This window comes from Epinephelus lanceolatus, chromosome 3 (assembly GCF_041903045.1).
Source record: "Epinephelus lanceolatus isolate andai-2023 chromosome 3, ASM4190304v1, whole genome shotgun sequence".
Lineage (NCBI taxonomy): Eukaryota > Metazoa > Chordata > Actinopteri > Perciformes > Serranidae > Epinephelus > Epinephelus lanceolatus.
In genome coordinates, this window is record NC_135736.1 from 36395324 (window position 1) to 36422501 (window position 27178).

The window sequence follows — 27178 nt, forward strand, 5'->3', positions numbered from 1 at the left end:
AGTCTTGGAGACTTGGCAGCGATTTACTGGTCCATCTATGTCCCAACCCTCACCTATGGTCATGAGCTCTGGGTAGTGACAGAAAGAATGAGATCGCAGATACAAGCGGCGGAAATGAGTTTCCTCCGTGGGGCTCAGCCGGAGTAGAGCCACTGCTCCTTCGCGTCGACAGGGGTCAGCTGAGGTGATTCAGGCATCTGACCAGGATGCTTCCTGGGCTCCTCCTGTTAGAGGTGTTGTCCTACTGGTAGGAGGCCCCGGGGCAGACCCAGAACAGGCTGGAGGGATTATTTATCTCATCTGGCCTGGGAATGTCGTGGGGTCCCCCAGGAGGAGCTGGAAAGCATTGCTGGGGAGAGGGATGTCTGGGGTACTTTGCTCAGCCTGCTGCCCCCGTGACCCGGCGGTATGAAAATGAATGGATGGATGGATGTTTATAAATTAAATATAAATTAATTTTTTTATGGGGAAAAGTATGAACCATTTGCACTCTTATATTTTGGCAGTATGCACAGGCCTGATGTTCCTCTTAGGGTTGCAATGGTATGAGATTTTCACAGTGTGATAATTGTCTCAGAAAATATTGCAGTGTCATGGTATTACAGAATTATTAATATTATTATCAGGCAGAATCACCCTTAAAGAAATGAAAATGGAAGGGTTTGTTTAGCTGAACAAATGTTTTATTACCTATAATTAAAATGTTTGGAAATAGCTTAAATAAAGGTGAGATACTCTGCTCAGTTGCATTTTTCCCCCAGTATCATAGCTAAGCCTGTATACCACAATATACGTAGTATGTATACCACTGCAACCCTAGTTCCTTTTTAATCATTTTAGCAGGTCATCCAGCCTCTTTTAACCTTTTTGGTTGACTGATGTCTCATAGTTAATGTTGGGATGTCAGTTGGACTACATGCACTTTCATTTTCTGCGGTTAACACATTTGATAGTTGAAGTGGATTGAGGGTGATCTTTCTGAGCCAGTGGTCACACCTCAAAACCATTATCTTTAGGTCACACATGCATATAGTAGATAGGTTATCTTCCTGAAGGAGCTGGGGGTGGGTGGCATCTACATGTCAAAGGCCAAACATCAGCAAAACGTTTCTCCTTTTGTTGGGGCAAATGGTGGGTTGCAAATTCATTCCCCACTAAGTGAAGCTCTCTGCAACAACCTCAACAACATAGCAGTAGACTATCCTAATGCAGAACCGTGGCCTAGTTGAACCATTCTCTCTCCTGGAGAATGGTTAGTAGGACTTTCCGCAACTTCATCTTATTCAGAATGCTGCTGCTAGGGTCCTGACAAAAACTAGGAAATATAACAGAGCAGGCTGTATTTCCTGAGGAGGCTGGTGTCCTTTAATGTCTGCAGGAGAATGCTGCAGATGTTCTACCAGCCTATGGTATTCAGCACCCTCTTCTATAGGGTGGTGTATAATTACTTTACTTTTTATTCATTTTATTCTCTCTTTACTATTTTCTGTATCCTTTATTATGTTTTGTATTTTATTGTTCTGTAAAGCTCTTTGCATTGCCCTTGTGTATGATATGTGCCATACAAATAAAGCAGCCTCTCCTTGCCCAAACATCCTTACCAACACGAGAAGCTGAAAGTAAGGCTTTGTAAAAGAAATAACTTTTGCAGAATACATTTTCTCCACCAGTGAAGCTTTATATGATGCAAGAAAAGTCTCTGTATCCTTATCCGACACTGGTTTGCAGGCTGTTGAGCTGAATGAGGAAGAGGCCTTGTAGTTAAATATAGGTTCATGCTGAGCCTACACCATGCGCTACACACTCCGGGTCAGTAGGTGGCAATATGCACTTTGCAACCCGTTAATTAACACCGTAGAAGAAGAAGCTGGTCCTTACTTTCTAAATGTAGTACTCAGCAGTTGTGCAGCTGGGTTGTTACAGAGCATCTTTGGCTTTATTGTGGTGACAGCGACAGAAACAGAGGGAGTAAAGCGAGACAGCTTGTGGACACACACTGAGGGATCACTGTAACGTTACATCGGAGGGACATAGAGGGACTGTGTCCACAGTGAGGGACAGTGAGACAGACAGCAGCTGACATGAGTGAATCCACTGTGGACTCGAGCACGCTCTGCCTCTTCGATGTGGACGGCACGCTCACGGCCGCGAGACAGGTAGTGAACTTGTGTCTGTGTATTATACATGTTGAACTACACATGGGTTCATTCATACAAACACCTGACAGTAGTAGGCTACGTTGCGTCAGTGCAACATCCGGCTCCACGTTGTTATTGTAGTTCTTCCGCGTCATGTTGTGTTCCGCAGAAACATGTACTTTGAAATAGGTTCCACCCTAAAACTCCATCTGGTTTGTAGCTGAGCTTATACGAGCTACAGTGTGAACGCTCACTTACATAACATTGAGAAAACCGGTTATTAACGATAATGTACTTATATGAACTTAGGTCAACCGTCACACACCGGAAGTGCGCGGCGGAACGCAACGGCTAGAGGATGTCAGTCGTTTTATAAACGTTTGTTTTAATTTGTTGTAAATATTACAGTTGAAATCGTGACATATGAACACTGTTGTCATCTTGTACATTTTGTAAACATAGCTACTTTTCCTGATCAGTAAATATGCCAATTTTTTCGTTGGGTTCCGCAGTCCTCTAACAAGTCGAACCAGGTGTATCGGATTAACGATTTACCGTGTTAATTGGTGCCAACAGCTGTTAAACAGGAAGTGAATATCTAGCTGTCCCTGTGAATGCCGTAATGATTCGTTTTTTTTAATTTAAATGACAAAATATATCTACCTGAACCCTATTTTTAGTCTTGTTTTAGGCAACGTGTCACAAACTGCGTTTTGCTTGTTGTTACTTGATAACAAGGACACTATAAAAGTTTATATCTGAAGTCCCGTGGAAAAAAAAAAGTTCATTTACGTGACATATGTTTATTTACGTGACATATGTTTACTTAACTAAGCTCCAAAGATGAAAAAGTGTATTTAGGAAATTTATAAGAGATTTTTTTCCCCTACCAAAACACTTTAAATATAACAAAGAGGTATACAACAAATGTCATACGAGAAAACAATGTGCCAGAGGTATTAAAAGTTCATTCACATTAGGTCCTGTCAGAGTTGTATTTGTTTATTCTTTTAAAAATAAGAGTTCAAAGTAAATGTACATACTTTAACATATTGAAAGTCTTTGTAGCGTGTTTGTTCATAACATCTTCAAGTAAAGTAACATAGAAAGTGGATTTTAGTCCCTGAGGGGAGATTCAATTTTTTAACTTTGTTGTTATATACAAACACGTCTGAACTATACACACATGCACAAACAGGACCTATAAATGCATTAGATAGAGGGAAGTCAAAGCAAGGGGCCTGCCCATGGACAGGTGCCCTGAGCAGTTTGGGGTCTGGTGCTTTGCTCTAGGGCAAAGGACAAACTTTATTAACCCCCAAGGTGATTTCACTCTGTTGTTATTTACATGTAACACACACACAGGCCCGAAATACACACAGATGCACAAATAGGACCTACACACATGCATTAAACAGAGAGATGTCAGAGCGAGGGGGCTATCCATGGACAGGTGTCCCGAGCAGTCGGGAGTCTGGTGCCTTGCTCAAAGGTACCTCGGTGGTGCCCAGGGGCAAACTGTCACCTCTCCAGTTACCAGTCCCTACTTCATACATTTGGTGCTGACAGAGACTTAAACTGGTGACCCTTTGGTTCCCAACCCAAGTCCCTATGGACTCAGCTACTGCCGCCTATATTGGCTTAATTCAACATTAAACCTGTTACAGCAGGGTTTGGAGTCAGACCATTTCAATTTATGGACATGGAATATACCAGTAATGATCAGAAGCTATAGGTAATGTTGCTATCCATCCCATAGAACACAAAATATAACATCACATTGACTGCATTAATCTGTACATTAGTATCCAATTTCCTGTATATGAAGTGCATATCTGTTTAAAATGACTCTGAATGATCAAAGTGAAAGAACAAATGAAATATTGTTTCTCTATCTGAAATACAAAAAGCGCACATATAATCTATATTTATCTTAAATCTTTCCAACAGTTTTTTAGCTGGGTAAATTCAGTATAAAAATGTTGATAGGGCAATTTACCGTTTAAAATAGAACAAGGTTTTTTCCCTCTGTAAATCACCCATTACAGAAAACCAAAAGAACTTTGCTGCAGGACGTGTCACACAGTCCGAAGCATTTCTGACGGTTTATTCAGAATTTCCAGTAAAAATATGCTCAGACCTTGTAGTGGCCATTTTCATAAAATTACAATTCTTTAAAAACTGAAGATAACCTGTGGTGGCAGAGTCAAAAATAGTATCATGTTCCTTATACATATTCCAAATAACAAAAACATAATAACTAATAACAACATTTATTAGAGATAGACATTCACTAGTTCTTGCTCTGTCGTCACTACTACAACCGCTGAAAGGCACCAGCTAATGGGGTCACTCGTTAATACGAAACACCCTCTGTCCCTGTAACTTTTTTCTTGATTGACATATGATGGAAATGGCAAAATTATATTGTTTGTCAAAAAAAATCCAAAGCATAATGCAAGTTCAATCAATCAATCTGCAAGTGGGGAGTTGAGAGCATACAGTGACAGGTATGTCTGCACGAAATTGAGGGCTATTTATGAGCCACAATTCATATGTGTGCTAATAAGTTAAATTGAAATGTTGGTCATATCTAGTGGTCTTAAAGTGTCTGCTCCTTTATTTGCATACAGTCATTATTACCACTTTGGGCTTCCTGTTTATTGTCCTTTCATGATGTGTTTTCTGAGTCTGAGCTGTGATTGTGTATTGCCATTAGTGTTTGGACGATGATTGTGAAAAAAACAGAAGGAAATTGTATCATAAGAGGATTTAGCATGTGTTCTTGTGCAACAGATAAAACAGGAAACCTAATGTTCAATCACTGCATAAAGAATTACCATCAAACCAGCAAAGAGAGCAGTACAAAGTTATACACAAAACAATATAAAGCTGATATGAATCCCGACAGCTGATATACAAGCAGATTTTTGATTTAGAAAGTATAGTCTGGTACTAAATGTATGTTATGATAGTGACTGATGACTGTTATATGTAAGTATTAATCTTGTAATTGCTGTGTCTCTCAGCGTGTGACTCCACACATGGCCGAGTTCCTTGAGAAGCTGAGGACTCGGGTTCGAGTCGGAGTGGTCGGAGGGTCGGACCTCAGCAAGATCAAAGAGCAGCTGGGAGATGATGGTGAGACGCACATCTGTACCTCTAGAGTCAACCAATTATATATATCTTTTTTAACTATAGAATTAGTTTGACTCTCTGTTTACGTGTGCAGTGATCCAGAAAGCTGACTACGTGTTTGCTGAGAATGGTCTTGTGGCCTATAAGAATGGAGAGTTGCTCTCTGTACAGGTGAGACTGCTGAACTGTGTCCAAAGCTCACCTTTTGACGCGACTAATTCTCTCTGAGTCTGTGTTTGACAGGTTTAGCCATCCTCATAGCCTGAATATAATGATGTTACCTCATGTAAATGGTCCCAGGAGGTTTATTTTGTCTGCCTGCTGTTGTCAGTCTATCCAGGCCCATATGGGAGAAGAGCTGCTCCAAGACTTCATTAACTTCTGTCTCAACTACATGGCCAAGATCAAACTGCCCAAGAAGAGGTGCAAACATGATTTCATTATCAATATTTCTTAGTTTCTGAGGGGTTAATGGTTGTGTAGTTGTGATGCACTGGGCATTAAGGGTACTGGGAAGCTGTGAAAATGTAAATGATATTACATTATAATGATCTGGTTTACGTGATGGAGACTACATTGTATTGCGTGATGTTTTACAGGGGGACATTTATTGAATTCCGTAATGGCATGTTGAACGTCTCCCCCATTGGACGCAGCTGTTCACAGGAAGAGAGGAATGAGTTCTACGAGCTAGATAAGGTAGCGCACACACACATTTAACACAGGCGTTTAATTAGTTTTATTAGTTTCAGGTCAAAGCATGTGAACATTTCAGCTCTATCGTGGCTACATTTTGGTGGAAGTTGCAAAGTAGTTGCACGTATGACAGATTTGTTATGAATTTTTTAAAGTTTCTAAGTTTAGACGGTTGCTGTAGGGCCACCATCAGGACTTTGAGGCCCCAAATTTTGGTTGAGGAAGTTTGGAATAGGACTGGACTTATGTGCGAAGTTTGTTTTATTTTCATTCATGAGAAGGCAAGTTGCATTGTACAAATAATAATAATAACATTGGCAACAACAAGAGGGACCGACAGCAGAGCCGCCCAGACTTTAATTACAGACTTGATACCACATGCTGGGCTGTGATTATTTTTTAATTTCTTTTTCTCTTTTCAGAAAGAGAAAATTAGAGAGAAGTTTGTGTCCATATTAAGGGAAGAGTTCAAAGGAAAAGGATTGTCTTTTTCAATCGGTGAGTGCATTTATAACTATTATAGTGTTTGTATTTACAGTGAATCTGTTCTTAAAGGCAACACAGCATCAGGAGAACACTATCACAGCCTCGGGCAGTATGAGACATTAGTTTAGCTGTGACTGTTTCTTTGTCAGTGTGATGTAAATTCTCCTCATCATCTCTTCCTGCCTCTCGGTCGTTGTTTCTCTGCAGGAGGGCAGATCAGCTTTGATGTGTTTCCTGACGGCTGGGATAAGAGATACTGTCTGAGCTTTGTGGAGAAGGATAACTTCTCAGCTGTTCACTTCTTTGGAGACAAGACCAAACCTGTGAGTATGAGAACTACAACTGAACCATGCAGGAAGGGCTGAATGGCTGCAGACAGCACATGATACTTTCAAAGGCAGAATATCAATAAAATTTTCATGTAAGACCAGACAGACAACTCATCAAGAGTCCACACTCTGTGAAAAGTGAGCTAAAGAATGGGTTGTTTTGACAACATATTTTATGCAAGTGAGTCTATGTTGTCTAGATGGCACCACAGCTGAGACGTACAGTGTGCTTTCTGAGTTTAACCATTAATCATCCAGGTAACTCTAAACTAACACGCCTAAATTTGAAAAATCAACCCTTTCTCTCAGTTTTTAGTCTTTTTTATCCTTTGTAATTTTAGTGTAGTTTTAGTGAACAAAAATTCGAAATGTTTTAGTCGATGACAGGTCTTGAAATTTTAGTCAACTTTAAGTCATTATGTTTTTTTTATTCTTAAACTAATCCAGTTAGGCTAGTTCATGTATCTGAAATTAGAATCACAGTGACATGTTGTATAAAACTTTCACTCAGACTTTTTTTCTACACTTACAAATAATGTCTAAACACTACAAACTTGCATTTTTCCAGCAGTAGTTGACTTTGTCACAGGAGTTTACCAGCCTGTCACTCATGCAGCATTTTAAGATAATTGCAAGGGTGGAAGCAGTGTTGTGTGGACATGCCCTGCTTTTTAGTGTGGTCACTGAGCTGTTGTCTTATTATTTAGGGCTTTCAGTGTGGATGAAGATCTTTATTAAAACAACTTGAAAACACTAGTGTGGATGGATGTTTCCTTACTTACGCAAACAGTGTAGATTTAGCCAGATTAGTGTGGTTATTGTTAGAGTTTCAGATGATGTGTGGTGTCTTCATTGTGGTTTAAAGGCACTGAATACACTCTTAATCCCCAAGATTTCCTCCCAGCTTTTTGCTGATGTTTAAAAACTATTTAAAATGCGTCTTGATTTCGGGATGTGGTTGGATTGTGTTAAAATAAAATGAGGAAGTGGCTGTAACACCCAATGATGTACAAATATGATGAAAATGTACCAACACCCGAAATGTAATACATTTGCACTTGATCAAAAATGTAATAAAACCAAATAATGTAATAAAATACCCTGACTAATACTGCAAGAGAGAGAGATTGTAGAAGGTCAGCCATCTTTTAATGATGTCTAATTTAAGATCCACTCTGGCCGAACGGATGATCCTTACACAATGACCATTCTAGGTTTGGGTGGGATCATTTCCCATTTGACAGGGATTTTAGTTCAGTGCATCTTTGCCTGATGACAACACACAACTTGCCATCTGTCGTAGATTTCAAATTGTACATGAGGCTTAGAGTTTTCATTTCCAAACATGAAATCAGTGTCAGTGTTTTCAGGAGGCTGACATGATGCTAACTTTAATCACATTTTCAGGAAACTATGGCATCATTGGTCGCTACATGTGCCTAAAGTTTGTGAGTTAAATCCGAGTTCACTGAGAGATGGGGACACTCCATGTAAATAATGGTCTGCATGCTGTGCTGTTGTTGAGGGGGTCACACCAAGTGATGAGCTGCATAGACATAACAAGGCAACACACTGAGCTCCAGCTGACAACCGTCCCCATTCACATACATTTCCCCATTGATCCAGCTCTCACTGAGCAGTTTGCTGCGCATAGCAATCTGGTGACGTTAACACATGTAGCTAAGATTTACTGCCTGCAAACGCTCATGTAAGACAGTCATTGTGTTAGTTTTAGAGATTCAGGCAAACACAAAGAAAGGTCTGTGTTGTGTTTTTATAAAGGCACAGTTTGTATTCAGTTCTGAAATAGCTGTCCCAGGGATGATGGGTTCATTTTATAGCACTTAACTGGTTTTCAATCAGACAAACTGCAGACAGACACAACAACAGCAGGTTTCTTTGCCTCTGGTCCTCATCTAAGTATCACTGTGTATGTGTGTGTTTGTATCAGGGAGGAAACGACTACGAGATCTACAGCGACCCGCGGACCATTGGCCATGAAGTCACCTGTCCAGAGGAAACCGAACAACTTTGTCAGCAGCTTTTCCTCTCATGAGAGAGAAGCAGCAGATGTTACTGTTGCTGTTACTGCTCACGTCTTTTTTAACTAGACAGACAAGAGAGGCTTATTTCTTCATAGAAATAATTCATTTAATGCACAAAGAGCCAGTGTTATAGCGTCTCTAGTGAATTCGAGGAAAAAGAGGGAACACTCGCTGACGAATGAAAGGAGGGATTTCTGGGTATTTTTGATTGGGGTTTAAATGAAAGCTGTCTTGCCTTTAAATGTGATGGTAAAAGTAACGGTTTGATTTTTTATGATGAGATTCTAGCTTGTGTTATTAACATTACCTCATGGGAAACTTTGAGCCATAACAGTTAGCAACAAAATGTTCCTGTTTGCAGAGACTATCGAGGGGCAAAGTCCCTCCCCTTCTGGTTCCCCCCAAAAATACGTACGATAGTTAACGTCAACACGAATCATTTTTGACCCTCTTTGAGTTGTGCCATGAATTACACATATGTTTGTCAATTTAAAAGACACTTTTACAAGTCAAAAAAAGTTGCATTTTGTCATAGTACCATTTAGTTTCCGTGTGTAACCACTCAGGGAACTACGTCTCTTGTCACCAACACCAACATGGCTGTTATCCTAGCACAATATAATATCTGAGTCCATAAGGACATGGGTTGGGAACCAGAGGGTCACCAGTTCAAGTCCCCGTCCGGACCAAATATGGAGTGTGGACTTGTAGCTGGAGAGGTGCCAGCTCACCCCCGGGCACAACCAAGGTGCCCCCGAGCAAGGCACTGAACCCCCAACTGCTCAGGACACCTGTCCATTGGCTCCCCCCTTTGTGCATGTGTGCGTATTTGACAACAGAGTGAAAAAAAATTTAATTTACCCTCGGGGATTAATAAATTTTATCCTCTTCATCTTACCTGATGTGTTTGATCCAGTGACTCCTGGTCTTTTTATCAACGGGGAAGCAAAAGGCAAAGTAAGACTTTGTGCTTGTGTGAGCCATGGATGTGTAAGTGTGTATACATCCTGGTATGAGACACACAGGCATTGTAGCTTTAGCAAGAGAGAAAGCTACGACGTCATATGCAACCTTTGGGTGTGTAGTCTTTCTAATTATGTCTTTTCACACTCATACTCCAACAATTTGCAACTCGCAGTTTCCATGATCACTTCAATATGTACTTGGAATGACTGACTTTTTTGACTTGCAAAATTATCTTTTAAATTGACAAACATATGTGTAATTCAAGACACAGTTCAAATGGGATCCAAAAATCCATTGTCTCTCGCCATAAACTCTCCTACATACATTATTTAATCCATATTTAACCAGGTAAGTCCCATAGAGATTAACAATCTCCTTTACAAGGGAGACCTGGCCAAGACAGCAGCACACAAAAAGTTACAGCCAAACAACACAATAAAAGACATAAAAGATAAACAGTAACGTAGAAATATTAGACCATTTATGCACAATGACAAGGGCCAAACCAGCCAGAAGGAGCGGGGTGAGCCGGGTAGAAATGGGGCACCAGGTTTTCAGCTACCCAGGTACAAGTGAAATAGCCTGCAGGTGGTTAACACAGTGTTGAGAGGACGGAAAGAAATTCAACTAGAGTTAAGTGGATGGTCAGAGGCAGTACAGCTTTTATTGTGCAATAATGGTCCACTATCTTTAATTGTGGAAAGATAACTCAACTAGAAATCAGTTTGCACTGCACGTCAATACGGTCTGATTCTGAATGTGCTTTGAACAGAACTCCCTCGTGACCCGGTGTGCCTCTGACAAGCTGCGTCAGTGACACAGACGTCTCTTTGATTTTCTTCAGATGTGATTTTGTAGCAGTGGGTAGACTTCGAGTTAAACCCGCTGGTCACATGTCACTGTTCATGAAACAATCAGACAATGAATGCTGCTTTTCTTTTCCCAGAGCTAATTTGTCAGTCAAATGTTGTGACCAGGGACCATAAGATCTTCCAAATGTTGAAGTCTTTGCAGGTTTCTTTATTCAGCCATGTTTCATGTCACTGCTCTGTTTTATATGAACAAACTGGAACCATGACACACATCATCTGCTGTGTGCTGTCAGATTTATCTCCTAGATGTTATAGAACAATACATACTGTTTAGTGTCACGGCTGTCAGGAGCAAATTGTACCATTTTTATATGGATCTGAGAAGAAGAGCTTTATACAGTTGTGTGACGGCACTTGAGCTTGAATGAAGTATTTACTTGTTTGAGGATTCTGCTGTAAGATATGTGAACAGTGGGTAATTAAACAAGGATATATAAAGTACAAAGTCAGGTTGTAAAGTATAAATAATGAGGATTTAGAAGTGCAGTTGAGGTTATAAATTATGTTTCGTTATTATAAACTTGAGTTCGACTGGCACTGGAGTTTCTAGGCTGGTATCGAGAGTCACAAAAACACATAATACCTGAAATATAGTGACTAAATTACTGTGACCAGGGTATGTACCCAGCAGAGCATTTTGTAGTTTAAAAATAAACTTGTCTCTGCCCTCTAGTGGACAAAATACATAATGGCACACGTCCTCAGACGTCTTTAGGATCTCTATACTGACACTTTTTGTTTCTTACTACCTGACATGTATAGTGATACCAAGATATCTGCACAATTCTCAAATTAGACTTTAATATTTTCTATGTTGATGTATCATAACTATGATAAATGGAAGTGTACAACAGGGTGGAGCCAGACATCACAAACAGTCATGGCTCAGCCCAAATATTGGGGGGTCCAGGGGCATGACCATTTACAGCAGCTATATGCACAAATTTTGAAGCTATATGGGATAATAGAAAGGCTAAAAATCTGTACGTCACTTAGGAAAAACCTGACAGTTGCAAAGGAAAAAATCAGTGCCAGTTTAGGGAGCCAGCATATGATTGAGAGCCACACACTCTTGAAGTGCCACTAGTGTCCATGCAGCTAGAAGTTGTCATCTCTAAGTACATGCTTGTTAGGGGGGCACAGCTTGATGTTGTCTACAAGTAGTGTATTAAACGTAAGCTTTTGAGAGTGAAAGTATTGAAATGGACCACAAATGATTAAAAGATAATGCGTGCATCTTGTGTCATGTTCGAGAGTTGCACAAAATGTTTCTGAGGGCTGCCACTGGCCTGCAGCCACACACTCCACAGCTGTGGAGCGTACATCTAAGTGTTCTCCAGCTGTCTTCATCATTCTGAAGAAAGATAACACAAATAACAGTAATTAATTTATACTCCTGCTATCTGAAAAGAGGAAAAAGTCAAGTTATGTAACATAGGTAGGGCTGGTGTGAACAGCATCACTAATCTTTAATCCTATTTTTGTTACACTATGCTGAAGTAAAATATAACAATCTGGGCTGCTCTGATTGTGAATCAAGGATCCCCAATGATGCCAAGTAAACGTGGTCTTGAATACTGTGAACTGAATATCTGGCCATCAGAAGAACATTAACAAAATTATTTTAGATTTCTTTAGGAAGAAACATAGATAAAAAAAACACGGGCATATATTATTATGGGACGACATAAAGTTGAAGGTATTGTAAAAACCTAAAAGAGTTGGAGCTGGGGCTTCAGGAGCCACCACCTGCTCCACCTCTGGTGTACAATGAGCTGCTTTTATTAAATATACAAACCTGTATGTTGTGAGGAGCAATGGTCGAATTGAGGGGGGATGAGGGGGATGCCATCCCCTTTGTTAGAAAATTGACCAAAAAGCATCCCCCCTGTTTAACTAGAATCTGTGTGTGCAGGCATGGACGTAATTTGAGGGGGGGGCACAGAGGACATGTCCACGCACTTCCCATAACTGTGCCCTCTGCCCCCCGGCCAGAAAGAAGAAAAAACCTTGCAGTTTCTTCCAAACAAACCGTGTAAGTTGAGTAATGCTGTTGCATGTAGACAATGTTAGCTAAATGATGACTAATTAATAGATGCCAATGTATGAAGTTAAGCTAGTTAACAAGAATACTAATGTTATTGTTACCTATATTGAATCGCTTGCTAGCTAGTTTCATGCTAGGAATAAACCCACTCCTCCTTAATAAGAACTGGTGCTCACTATTGCTTTGCACATATTTTTTTAATCTTTATTGCCACAATAGAAAGAGCAGGGTCAGGGAGGAGACAGTGGACCAGAGGCCAGCAAGGATGATCATGCAGGGTCTTCACAGGTGAGGAGAGATTATAACTGGCTGAGAGAAAATATCTAGAGCATAAAAGTGACTTTGATGTTAATTTCCACAGCTATGTCACTACCATTCTTAATTCTATTTATAAATTTTGCTTTGCACATTTATTATCTACATTATTGCAATAGCTAGAAGAAGGACAGGGAGAAACCAGGCAGGTATCAGGACAGGGACCTGACAGCAGCACCACTTATCAGCCCAAGGCTTCACAAGTAAGGAGAAATTATAACTGGCTAAGGAAATGTCTATAGGATAAGAGTGACTCTAAGATTAATTTTCACAGCTATTTTAGAACTTTCTCTAAAATGTTTTTTTGTCTGTATTGCAATAGCAATACTACTGCATTATTTGTGTTTTTAAAGGCAGCAGGTATAGGTCATGCCATTCTTCATCTTGATTAATTTTGCACATCTGTGCTGTCATATTTGATGATGTGTGCACGCAAAAAAAATCAAAGCTACATTGCATCTCCCTTGTTAAAAATTAACAATTCGACCACTGGTGAGGAGGATCCTTAAATTGAGTTAAACTGATTTTTTTTTTCTGCTCTCAGTTTCTGAATTGTTAAAATGAAAGATGCACTTTAAATTCATATGTTGAAATGTTAAGAACACTCAGCACTAACGTTTCATAGCAATCATCCAAGTGCAAGTCACACCCTGAGCATAAGAGCCCTCAGCCATAAACACATTTGGATTGCACCTGATAGTAAATGAGATTTGTCAAAGTTGGTCATGAAATACACAGGTAAAAATGTGTCTTCCAAATCTTTCAGTGTAATAACAATTAAGAAGCCATGTTGGGATTTTCATGTCATGTTGAATAAGACGTCAGACCCTGTCTGTGTTGTGTTTCTTTCCCTTTAACAGTGCATTTATTGATAAATCATTTACATCAATGGATACAGAACACACACACATACATACACACCACAGGCTACAGTGAAATGTTCAAGTTGAGAGGGAGAGGGGATCTTATAGCTCATTAGATTGAGTCAGTGTCGTCACATTACTGCATGTTGGTGCACCCACCAGGGCCAATGAAATTCAGTTTTAGTCCAACTTAGTGCAGCTGCATGAGCCAAACAGATTTAAAACATTTTGAAAGTATACCAACAATCCTTTTTGTCTTGATTTGGCTGAGTGTCAAGTGTAAACATGATTTTCAAGACGCTGACCTGATGCAGCAACATTCGATCAGATTTCATCTTTATAGTCGTCTCAACAGTCGTTCTTGGGTAAGAGACAATTTTACAAGGGGTTGGGGAAAAAACATCTTGTTTTCACAGTCCACAAATTGTCTAACATAAGTGAATAACATTTTAAATTTGAGGAACTTCAAAAGAATGCATGAATATCGTATAATCAGATTTAGATTATTATATGTTTTAGAGTATTTATGATTGTATTTATTTGTGGGCTAAATAAGTACTATTGGTCCATTGGTCCCAATATACACTATAAAACCCTTGGACGACATTACGTGTTCATCTTCTGAATGGATTACGTACTGCTCTCAGATGCTTTGGCCCTCTGCTGACAGCATTCACAGCATCACAAATGTTCTGCCATGGCGCTAGGTTTTTGACTTAACACATTCACATTTACTTCGTCAAAGTTTATCTAACAGTGCATCAAATCCACAACTGCAGAAGTTCCTCTTCTTGGTACCCTTTTCTTGGTGGCATCACTCCAGTTAGAAGACATTGGTCAGCAGAACACCTGTCCTTATGTAGTGTTTCGGGGGTGTAACCTATGTTAATAACAAAAAATGGGCCATGCACCTCTGATTTATGATCAAGTGGGATTCATTAATCAGCACACCTGGGTAAGAGCAGATTTGGAGTTGACTTATCTTATTGTTTCTTAGAAAATTAGGAAAAAATATATGAGCAATTTAAGAGATTGTTGCTGCATGAGGCCAATTGTTCTTAAAATCTGTGGGCTACGTGACAATATCTGTGCTAACACATTCAGTCTTACAGGTGGTCCTCAGTGAAACACACCAGCTGTTAGCAGCTTTGAGATGTGTTACTCATTGAGCATGTGTCTGTTACAGTCTATCCACCCACATTAAAGATGAACATGGAGCCAGTCATGTTTACCTGGAGCCACAGCAGGTTTTCACTGTCAGCGTTACACTAACATGACAATGTGTTTCAGTAGGTCAGTTCTTAGATACCATACGACCAGACATTGTATATGCTTGTTAAAATACGGAAATCACAGAGAGATCCCTCTGGACAGTGCACAGACCATGAAACAATCTCTCTGGACATTTTCCCACAGAGTTCTTGTTGTTTGTCATTATTCTAAACGGGAATGTAAAAAGTTACAGCTCACCTGAAAGGACACAAACTATAACTTCTTAAGTTCTGAGAACACACATCAGTCAAACACAGTCTATATGAGAGTCGAAGCAGCATCCGACAAACTTCACTGATCTCATGATGTCCACGTCATCATCGGAAGGATTCAGTTGGTCCAAGAATAAATATCATCACATCAGTGTGGATATAGGATGTTGACAGTACACTCAAACATAAAAAATATATGGTTTTAAATAAACATTCATACTTTTGTTCACATTTTGTTCTTGTTGAATCCGATGACCAGTGGTTCAAACTGGCTCCAGAGATCTCCAGACTTCCTGTGACATATTCTCTTCCTTTATGTCCATCACGGCTGTAAGAGCAAACTTATATTTTTAAAAAGAGCATTTGGAGGATTCACATTATTCCATCTAAAGCATCATAGCTTTGAACTCTCTGGTTTCTAAATACTGACCCCTAGTGGCAGATTTTTGTTTTCTGGAGCAATATGCTTTCGGATAAGAAATCATTTAAGACTTGAGTGCTACCGAAGACAAGGTTTCCCTTCAAATTCAGGTCAGGGAAGAAACTGACAGGCCTCCCAGTGTTAAGACTACACAGTTGAATATTTTATATTTTCCCAAGCGGCAACTTTCCAGCTTGATTTCCATTCTTACACTCAGAAATAAAGCTTCAAATGGGACGATGGAGGGCTGATTCAGGGTGAGGCTAAACATGGTCCACGTATGAAAACCCTAATACTCACTGGAAACAATCTGCTTTCCTCTACATGAACTAATATAAGTAAAATTGATGTGCCTTTGAATCAGCTTCTGATCACATCATTACTGTATTTTACTGCACACACATCTGCTTCTTCCAGTGCGTCTAAAGATAAAATGTCTAACTAACTGCCCTGAAAGGAAATACTTTTATGATTACTATCATGATGAATATTATTTTACACTTAAGAAGAGGGAAGACTGTAAATGAATCATTTGGTAAACTGCAAATGATTTTTAGATTTGCTTAAAGAGCGGATGCGTTTGGTGATGAGAAGAAGAGATAAATATACGAGTTAAGCTTTGTGTAGTGAGTGTGTTTGTTCTACTCTCTGAAAGTGTTTCCATCGGGCTGTCACTCTCCCCTCATCGAGCCTGTCGTACATTATTTCAGGCTGATTTCATGTAACGTTGATCCCTCTCACAGTACTAATAGTGCATTCCTTAAACAAGGTACAAATGACAGCAACGAGTCCATCCACGTATAAAAAACAGGCCTTCTTCAACAACAAAATTAAATTTAAAAAAAGTTAAATTAAATGTCTTTCAGTGCCTTCATCAACAAGGTGAACTGAAGAACAGCCGGCGAGGTTTCTTCCTAATTCACTGTGACTCATTTAGACTGAAAGGAATGAGACAATCTACAGTTTGAAACGAGAGATAAAATCCAACTGCCTTTCAGTCAGTAGCCATCTTTACCTCATCGCAGTCTGCCTCCGCTCCCCTCCAGGTGTTTGAATAAATATTTTTGGGGGATCTACTGTAACAGCAGTCATTCCTTTTTTTCAGGGTTCCCTTTTTTCAAGTCAGGCAGTAGTGAAGACAGCCTCGTCCGAGTCCGGGTCCTTGCCGTCGTCCCCACCGCTGGACGAGCGGCTGCTGAGGTCAGCCACACCTGACTCCAGGTCGCTGCAGGTGGAGAGGTCATCAGGGTTGTGACTCTTGAGCTGTGCGTGTACTCGTAGAGGCAGGGTGAGATCAGGGTCCTTGGTCTGAGTCTTCCGGTTGGCTGGTTCAAAGGAGAGGGCGTGGCCGTTGTCCTGTGCAGGGCTGGTGATTGGGTCTGTGTAGGTGGTGGGTGGGTCGGGCCCGCAGTGTTTCTGCCGCAGCTGGCTAGTCCTCCTCCTCGGAACAGTGACCTTCTCCCACGTGATTGGCTTCCCTGTCAGAGCTGCTATCCTCTGCAGAGACAGGAGAACAGGATGGACATTTTCTTAATTAAAGAGCTCTTCCATTTATTTCTCAGCAGTGTTAACAAACTCCTCTCTCACTATGTATGTTGAGTGGGCTAGGAGGTGGGGTATGTGGGTGGCTGAACGTCATTTGGACACCAGTGCTTCGAGACAGAACTCTGTCATGTCATTCTCACTAGGATCATTTCAAATTTATTTGTTGTCTCCTTCAAACTTGACTGAGGATATTGAGCATAGTGTTAGTTCAGGCAGGACACAATGTCAAGCTCAGCTCACCTCCCGGCTACATCAGCTGATCTCAAACAGTCCAATCAACTGATGGAGCAACTGGTTGATGAAGGGAGTCAGCTGATAGATCACATGATTCCTTTTTATGCAACCAATTGGTGAATCTCATTCAGGGCGCCCTATTTAAACTGCTCTGGCCTGCCTACTGTTGCTGCTTTCTCTGCGAGCTGCTTTGCAACCTGCCTCCACCCCAGCTCCTCCTTTTCATGTAGTGTCCGACCTATCAATGTCATTTCTGTTTGTCATTGATGCTGCTCTGTTCTGTTCCCAAGGGGGGTCTTTGCTGCTGCTCTCAATGACTTAGGCTTTCCATGTAGGCACATGGAAGGGCAGGGAGGTTTGCTCTTTGCCTTAGGCTTTCCTTATTTGCACGTGGAAGGGCAGGGAGGTGTGCTCTCTCCGCCTTAGGCTTTCCACGTAGGCATGTGGAAGAGGCTTTCTGCGTAGGCCCAAGAAAAGGCAGAGAGGCCCCAAAACAGAGCCATACCACCAAATATAATACTGCAAATGGAGATTAAGTTTTCTTTGAAGAAAAAGTTCCTGACTGAAGTAAAGTTTTAGTTTTAATTTCTCTAAAGTAAAGCCCCAAATGTGTACCCACTTTTAATTCATCTCCAGTTTGGAGAAATCCTGCCAGATTAGCAGCTTTGGCGTGCCTATATTTCATTTCAAGAGGAAACACTGAGATCCCCCCCAGACATGTTTTAAAGGGACCTCAAAACCAAAAGTACATATTTTTCCTCTCAACTGCAGTGCTATTTATCAGTTTAGATCGTTTTGGTGTGAGTTACTGAGTGTTGGAGATATCAGCCATAGAGATGTCTGCCTTCTCTCGAACATTATGGTACAAGATGGCACTCGGCTAGTGCCAAAAAAATACATTTGAAAAACTTAACAGAATTCATGATGTGGTTACTTTAGATAATCCAGAGAACTTGGTTGGTTAAAAAGTTGCCTGTTTCCAGTTTAAATTCTCATTTAGATGGGCAAAAAAGGGAAGAACTACATGGATTTCTGTTCAGACAGTGAATCTGTTAAATGAACAGATTTTCAGATTCAGTTTGGAGCTACAGATGTTGAATAGGGGGTTATGGTGGTGTCGTATCGGGGGGTGTCTCTGTGTGTTGTATGCCTTGTCTGGAGCCCAGGTGGTGGTGGTGGGCGGTTCCTCCTGGCGGTACCTCCTGGTGATTGGTCAGCTCCTCCTCCAGCTGCTGGGACTCCTCCCTCACAGCAGACAGGAAGTCAGCAGGCGACTGGCGAGGCGGCGTTGATTTCTCCACGTGGTTATAGAGACCCTTCCACATCCTAGAGACAAGACAGAGGAAGAGAAAATAAAGGAAAGACTATTTAGACTGTTTGATGCTCTCTGGAGTAATGCTTGACTTTTTAGAAAATATATAATATAAAGATAGACCATATATTGGATTTTAAGAAGGCAATAAATACACAAACCAGCAGTACTTATTTGGCCATTTCTACAGTCAAATGAAATGACTCAAAACTAAATTTAACCACATTTATTTATCACACCCCTCTGAACCAATAATACATTTAGCTTTCTGAGGCAGAGTGCAGTCATGTGGTGTCAGTGTTGCTGCAGCAGCTCACTTGAAGCAGAAGGGGGTGGTGTTGGGTCTCAGGATGCCCTGACTCTGGCTCAGCTCAGCCTTGTACAGAGGGTTGGCGTACTCGGCTCTGTCCTTCCACAGCTGAGGCCACACAGAATGACTCCGCTCATGAAGCCTGCAGTAACACAACACACACCAACTTTATGATGCTGCACTGAAAAACAGAAAGAGTCTGGAGAGACAAGCGCTTGTTTTCTAAGTATGTATTCTATAGTTTTTTAATGGCTGTATGAAATCATCTATATTTTAGGCGAACACCTTTGCTTTAACATGTCTCTGTCTCTACATATGCTGTATGTGCGTACCTCATATCCCTTCTTTCCTTCTGGCAGTTGCCCAGGAAGGTCCCGTACTGACAGGAGTAGATGTGCGTGTGAATGGCGATGAGGAAGCGCTCGTTGAACTCAAAGGCACATGGGAACTGCTCGGACAGCTGCCACACACACTCCAGAAACTGATCAATGACAGGAGACACCTCCTTGGGATCTCCATCCAGGTGGGCGTACCTGTGGGTATACAGCTCCGTTTTAACTGTCTGTCACCCTACGCACTCTTAAGAAAATCAAGTGTATTTTTTTGTGACCAATTATTCATTAAATATCGAACATACATACAAATAAAACACACACAGATACAGCGTGCCTTCATTCTCTGTTAAGGACACCATTGCTTCACTATATCTTTAAATAGCAAATAGTGGTTTGCTGCTACATTAATGCTCTAAATGTCACACACAGAAACTTCAAGTCACACTTTCACAGTTAATGACCTGTGGGAGAACTTGTGCCCGAAGGAAACCCAGTCTCTCTCTATCAGCATCTAGAAGAGAGGAGAGGAAGAGGTCAGAATATAAAGGAGGCCAGGGCAAAGATGGAAGGAAGGAAGGAAGGAAGGAAGGAAGGGAGGAGAAGGAGAAAGAGGAGGATCAAATCAGAGACAAGGACTGAGATGGTCTTAGAATAAGAATAAGAGATTGTCTGTGTTGTGTGTGTGTGTGTTACCATGAGTCCTTTAATGGTTCTGTAGTGCGGGTCCAACAGTATACTGGCTACAGAGCAGGCCTGGGCCGTCCTGTCCCAGCCATCTGAACAGTGAACCAACACACTGACACCCTCATCAGCAACTGCCTGAAGACAAGAAAGAGAATGAGTGAGCAGTTTAAGAAGAGCAGTGTCCTCAGCAGGCATTCAGACCAAAAACAGCCCGATGCTGAAATCCAAGCAGCTGTGTTTGTGGAGGCTTTCAGTTCAAGTAGTTTAAAAGTTTATCTGTGACAACACCACACACCCTGGCTATGAAGAGCCCAGCATCCAGTATGGCTTTAATATGTTTGAGCCAACCCGAGTTCTCCAGACCGTACAGGAAGTCAGTCATGGACGGAGCTCTCATCTCGCCAACTGAATGGAAAAGAGAGAGACACACACAGATAGGCTATCAGAGGAAGTCTGTGTATTTACTGATATCAGCTCTGTGTGATAACAAATATTTCCTTGTGTTCACTCAACTGTTTCCCTTTCTCCATCTCATACTGCGTCTTTGCTCTAGACACACACACACACACACACACACACACTCTTCTGCTTCTTACCGTCGATGATTTTCTGCTGGCTGCTCCTCATAACGTGAATGTTTTCGATGCCGATGAACTGCAGCTTGATGTTGGTGTAGTGGTCCTCGTTCTCGTAGCCTTTACCTGCTGCTCGATTTGCCATGGCGTTCAGCTGGACTCACACATACACACACAGAGTACTGTATATGACAATATTATATCTCTCAGGGAGGAGGTGTGTGTGTAGGTGGGTGTGGGGGGTTGTTACCTTAGGCCTTGTGTCCACCACATAGATGTAGTCGCTGCCAGGGTTGGACTTCATCACAGATTGGAGCATCATCTCATCCTCTTGACAGCGTCCGCTGAAGCCGGACAGCGGCTGACTACACCGACACACTGCTGCCTGTGTGACAGTGAAACATAATCGTCAGGTATAACTGTTTCAGAGTGTTTTCAGTTCATGGAAGTTAATTCTAAATCCACCGTGCTAACCAAGCTAGCAGCTAGCATTAGGGTTATCTCCACCCTCTCGTCCAAATATGGTCACTTCTTGCTCTAAAAATCTAAGATGACAATGGCCAAAATGCCAAACTTAAGGCTTTTAAAACAAGAGTCTACAAACCAATGACCAGTGATGTCAGTGGGTACATCCATTGTGTTTTACAGTCTGTGTTTCCAACATAACTAACTCTGTTGTCTACCCAACTCTTATTTAAAGGGCGAGTAAACAGTCCAATCCTCCAAAACAAATATTCACACGATTCCTTCTGTGTGTGTGTGTGTGTGTGTGTGTGTGTGTGTGTGTGTTGACGTGCATCAGACTGACCAGTGTGTCCTGGTGGAAGTAGGACAGAGCAGGAAATCGTCCTCGACTCCTAAACCTTGAGCTGCCCACGATGATGGCGGGTGTGGCTGACTTTGGAACAAAGAGCTCTGATGGGTACGTGTCACACACCTGGGAAAGTACACACACACACACACACACACACACACACACAATTTAACATTGGTCACCCCAGGTTTGATACACATTATAAACTGTTACTGAACTATGTTTCTGTCCTCCCTATATGTGAAGAGATAATGCAGATAAAGGATTAAACTGAATACTGCTAAGATCATTCATTAATAAAGTCATTACTATACAGTCCTTGAACAGTCACTCTGCTGCTTAACGTTTTTCCCCTATAACATTGCAATACACAATCACACCTACAGGCAATTTAGAGTCACCCAGAGAGAACCCACACTGTCATGGGGAGTACGTGCAAACCCCACATAGAAGAGCTCCCCCACCCTGGGGTTTGATCCCCACATCAGGAACCCTCTTGCTGTTAAGCGACAATGCTAACCAATGCGCCACAAGAGGAAAAACTGATGGCTGAATCTGCACTGGGTTCCCACGCTTTTTCATGGACAGAATTTCAAAACTTCTCCGTGACTTAACATATCAGGTTCTCCATCATAATTTCAGGATATGCAAAGGAAGAGATGGAACGTGGGGAGAAAATGGAGAAAGACGTGATGGAAAACATAACATCAGATATCGACGTATATTGGAGCAACACTACATTGTCAGCTCTAGAAAGTTAAGAAGATTACTGCAACAATTTAATGACACACAACAACATTCTATGACTTTTCCAAAACTTTGAATGACTTTTATGGATTCTATGGCTTTTCCAGGTTTTCCTTGACTGTGGGAACCCTGTGTGATGTGCAGCTGCAATAACAACACTTAAAAGGAAAAGTTAAACATTTTGGAAAACATGCTTATTAGCTTTTTGCCAAGAGTTAGAATGAAAGATCAATATCACTCTCATGTCTGTAAGCTAAAGATGAAGCTCCTGCCAGCTGCTGCTGAGCTTAGCTTAGCTCAAAGACTAAAAACAAAGGGAGGCAGCTAGCTCAGGTCTGTCCAAAGGCAATGCAATCTACATACCAGCCACTCTACAGCTCACTACTTCACATGTTGTATCTTGTCTAAAAGTAAAAATTTGCTGTTCTACAGTGGGTTATATGCCACTGTTTCAGGACCAGTCACACTTTAAACACTTTGTGGTAAACTACACTGATATTGTGCCATTATAGGACGGTACTCTAAGGTCTTGCTTTGAGAGAGCTGCTGCTGTATGCTGCTCATGTTAGAGAGGTAGCTGCTGATAAGCACTCAGTGCTGAAGCGAGGCTTGTATCTTATCTATGACCTTGTAAATGCCCTGAGTGTGAGGCACATTCACTGCACTTATCAAGAGAAGCATAGAGTACTTCAACCTGCCTTGTTTTATGAGAGAAATATGTTTCATCACTAACACCAGCATAAAGTTACCCTTTGCTCTTAAAAAGTTCGAACTCCCCAACTGACTGGTTGTCTTATTCCTCTTAGAAAACACTTTTATATTTTATTTTTGCTTTTTATTTCTGCACCTTACACATAAATCACAAATAGACTGACCCTGTATTCGCTGTTGGCTGCTGTAGCGACCCACAAGTTATTAGGGACTCCCATCCTCTTGTAGTCGGCCATGAGGTCTATGAAATTCCAGGACTCTTCTCTCTCAACTTTGTTCACATTGGGGTTGAAGGACAGGCAGTACAGCTCACTGTACTTCTCTGAGAGAAGCGGGGACACAAGAATAACCTTAAATCAGTATTATATGCGCTCAACTTACTGTCAAAGCAACACACTAACACACCAGTTCATGACATCCCACTTAGATACATGAATAAACACACCTGGTCGTGATAATCTGACCAACGACGTGTGGACGTCTAGACAATCTCTCTCCTGCGGAATGAGGATCTGGAAGACCCGAAAGTCCTTACAGCGCAGGATCAGCTGACTTCCTGCGGGGATGGTGGGTGGCCTCTCCACACTGCTCACCATACTGTGCAACACCTGAAATGCACACACCACATCTTTCCTATTATGACACGCAAACAAAACACACATCACAAGTTAGTGATGCCAGTAACCACTATTAAAAAAACCTGGCATCAACACGAGTCACACCATTGTGTAATCTGTCTTGTGAGCTAAAATATTCAGGAAAGAATGTCAACATCAGTTTTTGGGGAAGCTCCTGGGCTTTTCTCATAGGAAGTGCATGCCCTGTGGTGAAGAAGAAGAAGTCGACGGTTGCTTTAGCAGTTGTGTTTTTACACAAGCTAATTGGGATCTGTCTTCTTTGTTCCTGCTAATCCAGTAGACACAGTCAGTGCTTGTTGGGTGAAATCTGACACCTCTGGATGCCTGTTTTATCTCATCAGGTCCACAGAGACAGGGCAGTGTCTTTGTGCAGGAGATCTGAAATGGGGAAGGGTGGCATCTTTCCTTCCTGTGTCTGGAAACTCAGCACTCTCACAATTTGTCATCAGAAACAGTGAGGTGGTAATGCCAGCTCTCGCTCTGTCATCATGACATTTCAACCCCTACTACAGAAGAGGAGGAACTGTAGAATGACATAATGCAGCTGCACGACTGAAGGCTTCAGTTCAGTCCTGTGTGTGTCACTGTGATCATTTCATTTATTCAACTGCATAACTTTTATGTGCTTCTCTATTTGTACTGGATGTATTAGCTGATTTTCTCAAGAGTGAATATCTCATGTTGAAGATAACTTTTCATCTAAAATCATTTCCTGAATTTCAATTGGAACATCTGTAGCGGCAACTTGCTCATTTGAACACAGCTTGACGCCGCCATCCTTCAATAGTCAAAGGATAAAAAGATCAACTCTCAGATCTCTCAGTTTAAATCAGCTGCTCACATAACTGAAACAAATACGTTTGACGTCTCGCTTGAAGAAAGTATTTTGATATTTCTGTAACTAACGCGAGGCATAATGAAATGAGCCTGAGTGTCGCTATCCATCAGGTTAACAGTCAAACAAATACATCCCCCCAGATCTTATTTCTGTCACAACAAGTCGTCATATTGCCGTTCACTTTCAGATACAAATCTGTCTCTATGTCTATAGGATGTTGTCTAAAGAACTATCAGTTTCAAACTCTCAGTTTCCCCATCTGCTGCAGATGCCTCAGGGGAGACTGTAAAAATGTTGTTTTTTGTCAGTTCTGGATAATAAACTTCACAACTGCTTGTAGAAATAGGAAGATATTCTGTTTCTTAATGGATGTATGAATCACGGGATATTTGAAAGCAGCTTATTCAGATGCACAGGAGCAGCCAATCCAGAGTCAGACAGGGATATAGGTCAGCAAAGTCTGAAGGAAAGGCTGGATTCACTTAAGACAAGGCTGTTATTATAACTGTTAATTACATGTATCCACCTTGACCATAACGCAGCTCCCTGCTTCATGCTTACCCATGTCTCCTTGCGCGTCTCAGGATTGTTCTCTACGAAGATGGTGTGTGTGGCAGACAGGTAGAGAGTCCCAATGCTGGCCTTTCTCTGTCCTGATGACCAGTCCAGGAGGCGCACATTTTCCACCTACCAAAGGCACATGGAAACATACACTGATCAAACATGACTAATAGTTACAGACAAAAGACATGTCTCATCTCTTACCAGTGTATAAACACAACACAGACCCTTTAAGTGTAACAGCACACAGCCTCTGGCGTGTTCACTGAACTCAAATTAAAGTATGTCTGAATATCAAGGTCATTCAGCAAGTGTTATGTGGATTTGTTAGTGTAATGCATGCATTATAAAAGATTCTGCACACTATGCATGCTTTATTAACTAATGCACATCCGTTATAAACACAGTGATGTGGTGATGAGGAGGATGGGGTCCATGTGAGGCCTTTGTGCCTTTGCCAGGCTGGCTGACATGAGGAAAATGGTGGTGACCAGCACAGTGCTACGTCATGGTACATGGCAGGGCAACAATTAATACATTACATATTCCAGAAGTAATAAAAAAGAAAAGATAAATCGTTGGCAGCAGAAGCACATGAGCATCATAAAAGCAACATGCGGCAGGTGTGCTTGGAGCTACGTCAGGGATTCATGTGATGAATCCATTATCGGACACATGATAATAGCTTAACAGAGATTTTAGGTTTGCTGTGGATACATATTTGTTAAGCATTAAATTAATTTGGCTACACTGTCTGGAGCCCATAAAAAGATGTATGACTCGCATCATGTCCAATTACAGTGTGATTAGAGGACGTCCTCTTGCAGGCTGTCCCATAATCAGACATGCGTCAGTTTTAAGATGCCTCCCAGATATTGATCAACACTGAGCCGAGTAACGGAGGCAGGGGGAAGATGGAGGGATGGAGACAGACAGAAGGACCTGTCACTGAAAGAAAAGGCTAAACCAATGGACACACCAGCAGAGGAGAGACAGGACAGAAGCAGCTACTGGTGCTGAAATGTCGAGTGTTGTTACCTTGGGCGTCCGGATGTGCTCCATCACTGACAACCAAAATGGTGGAGATGGAGAAACAGTGGCCCGACGTGTTCTGTGGTTTTTGCCGTTAGCGGTTATATTCCCTGATTTACGTCATTAAATGAGCGGTATTCTCCGTGGCTGCTGTACCCGCACCGTCCTGGAATATTTCCCATGATTCCCGTCCTCTTGTATCCCGGCTTTGTTCCGTTAAACCGGAGGGAAAAGGACTGTGTACCGCCGCTGCCCGTTGTTAACGGTACCCGAGCTCTGTCTGCCTCCGACCCCGACAGATAGTGACGCTGAAACAGCAGCGGCGTTACTGCGTGACTACAACTCCGTCACGTTAACGACGAAAAAACTACACAGCATCCGGTTGTTCCTTTCAAAATAAAAGTATGTTTATATCCGGCGGAAGTAGCGTTTCAGGGTCATTTCTGTCATCACTTTTGAAAAATAAATGTACAAAAAGATGGACTCTGTTATTTTTTTCTGCCTCATAAGAATGATGATGTGTTTAATTGTGAGGAAAAACATACTGGCCTATCTCAGGCACTCAAATAGTGGCCTACTTCTTCTTGGACTGGCTCACATTGCTTTAAGCTTGTTTGATTAGGGACTGTTCATTACTTATGAGAGGGGAGGGGTGGTGCAAATAGGGGGAGGCATGTCAAATATTTTTTAAGCACAGGGGAGAGACCTGCTTTTTTCCCTAAAATTTGGCTAAAAACAGACATTATCATTGGATTATCAAATTTCCAACCGTCCTAGGACACATCATGTGCAACAAATCTGAGCTTAAAATAGTGATATTTCATTAAAGTCAATTTATTTCACGTGTCACATTTATAATTTGGTCAAAAATGAGCCGTTTGCACTAACCAGTATGCACGACAGGAGTGAAAAACCTGAGGCCTTTTGTATATGGAACAAGGAAAAATATTTATAGCTCATGAGAGGGTCAAATAAAAAAGAATATATATATAAGTCATTTTATTTTATTATTCGTTTTAGTAGTAAATGGATTTTGTACAAT

The 27178-nt window shown here is 41.4% G+C and overlaps 2 protein-coding genes across 3 annotated transcripts; one reads left to right on the top strand and one right to left on the bottom strand.

The window, feature by feature from the left end:
• The first annotated feature begins 1859 nt into the window (after nucleotides 1–1859).
• Nucleotides 1860–13861, top strand: pmm2 (phosphomannomutase 2). The gene is made up of 8 exons (XM_033623846.2): nucleotides 1860–2156; nucleotides 5168–5279; nucleotides 5371–5447; nucleotides 5608–5699; nucleotides 5876–5975; nucleotides 6395–6470; nucleotides 6666–6781; nucleotides 8739–13861. The coding sequence occupies exons 1-8, from the start codon at nucleotides 2082–2084 to the stop codon at nucleotides 8841–8843; spliced, it is 753 nt and encodes a 250-aa protein (XP_033479737.2). The 5' UTR covers nucleotides 1860–2081; the 3' UTR covers nucleotides 8844–13861.
• Nucleotides 13862–13869: 8 nt separating this feature from the next.
• mtmr7b (myotubularin related protein 7b) lies at nucleotides 13870–26495 on the bottom strand. 2 transcript variants are annotated; one of them, XM_033623827.2, is made up of 14 exons: nucleotides 26143–26495; nucleotides 25105–25230; nucleotides 23513–23675; nucleotides 23232–23389; nucleotides 21604–21732; nucleotides 21046–21180; nucleotides 20817–20949; nucleotides 20516–20625; nucleotides 20230–20355; nucleotides 19998–20047; nucleotides 19534–19734; nucleotides 19209–19343; nucleotides 18779–18905; nucleotides 13870–17297 (listed from the first exon to the last, which is right to left on the bottom strand). In XM_033623827.2, exons 1-14 carry the CDS (start codon nucleotides 26164–26166, stop codon nucleotides 16923–16925), a joined length of 1992 nt encoding a protein of 663 aa, XP_033479718.2. In that variant the 5' UTR covers nucleotides 26167–26495; the 3' UTR covers nucleotides 13870–16922. The 2 variants fall into 2 exon arrangements, with proteins under 2 accessions (XP_033479718.2, XP_033479719.2); XM_033623828.2 differs by having other exon boundaries at nucleotides 16913–17297; nucleotides 18730–18905.
• Nucleotides 26496–27178: the final 683 nt, after the last annotated feature.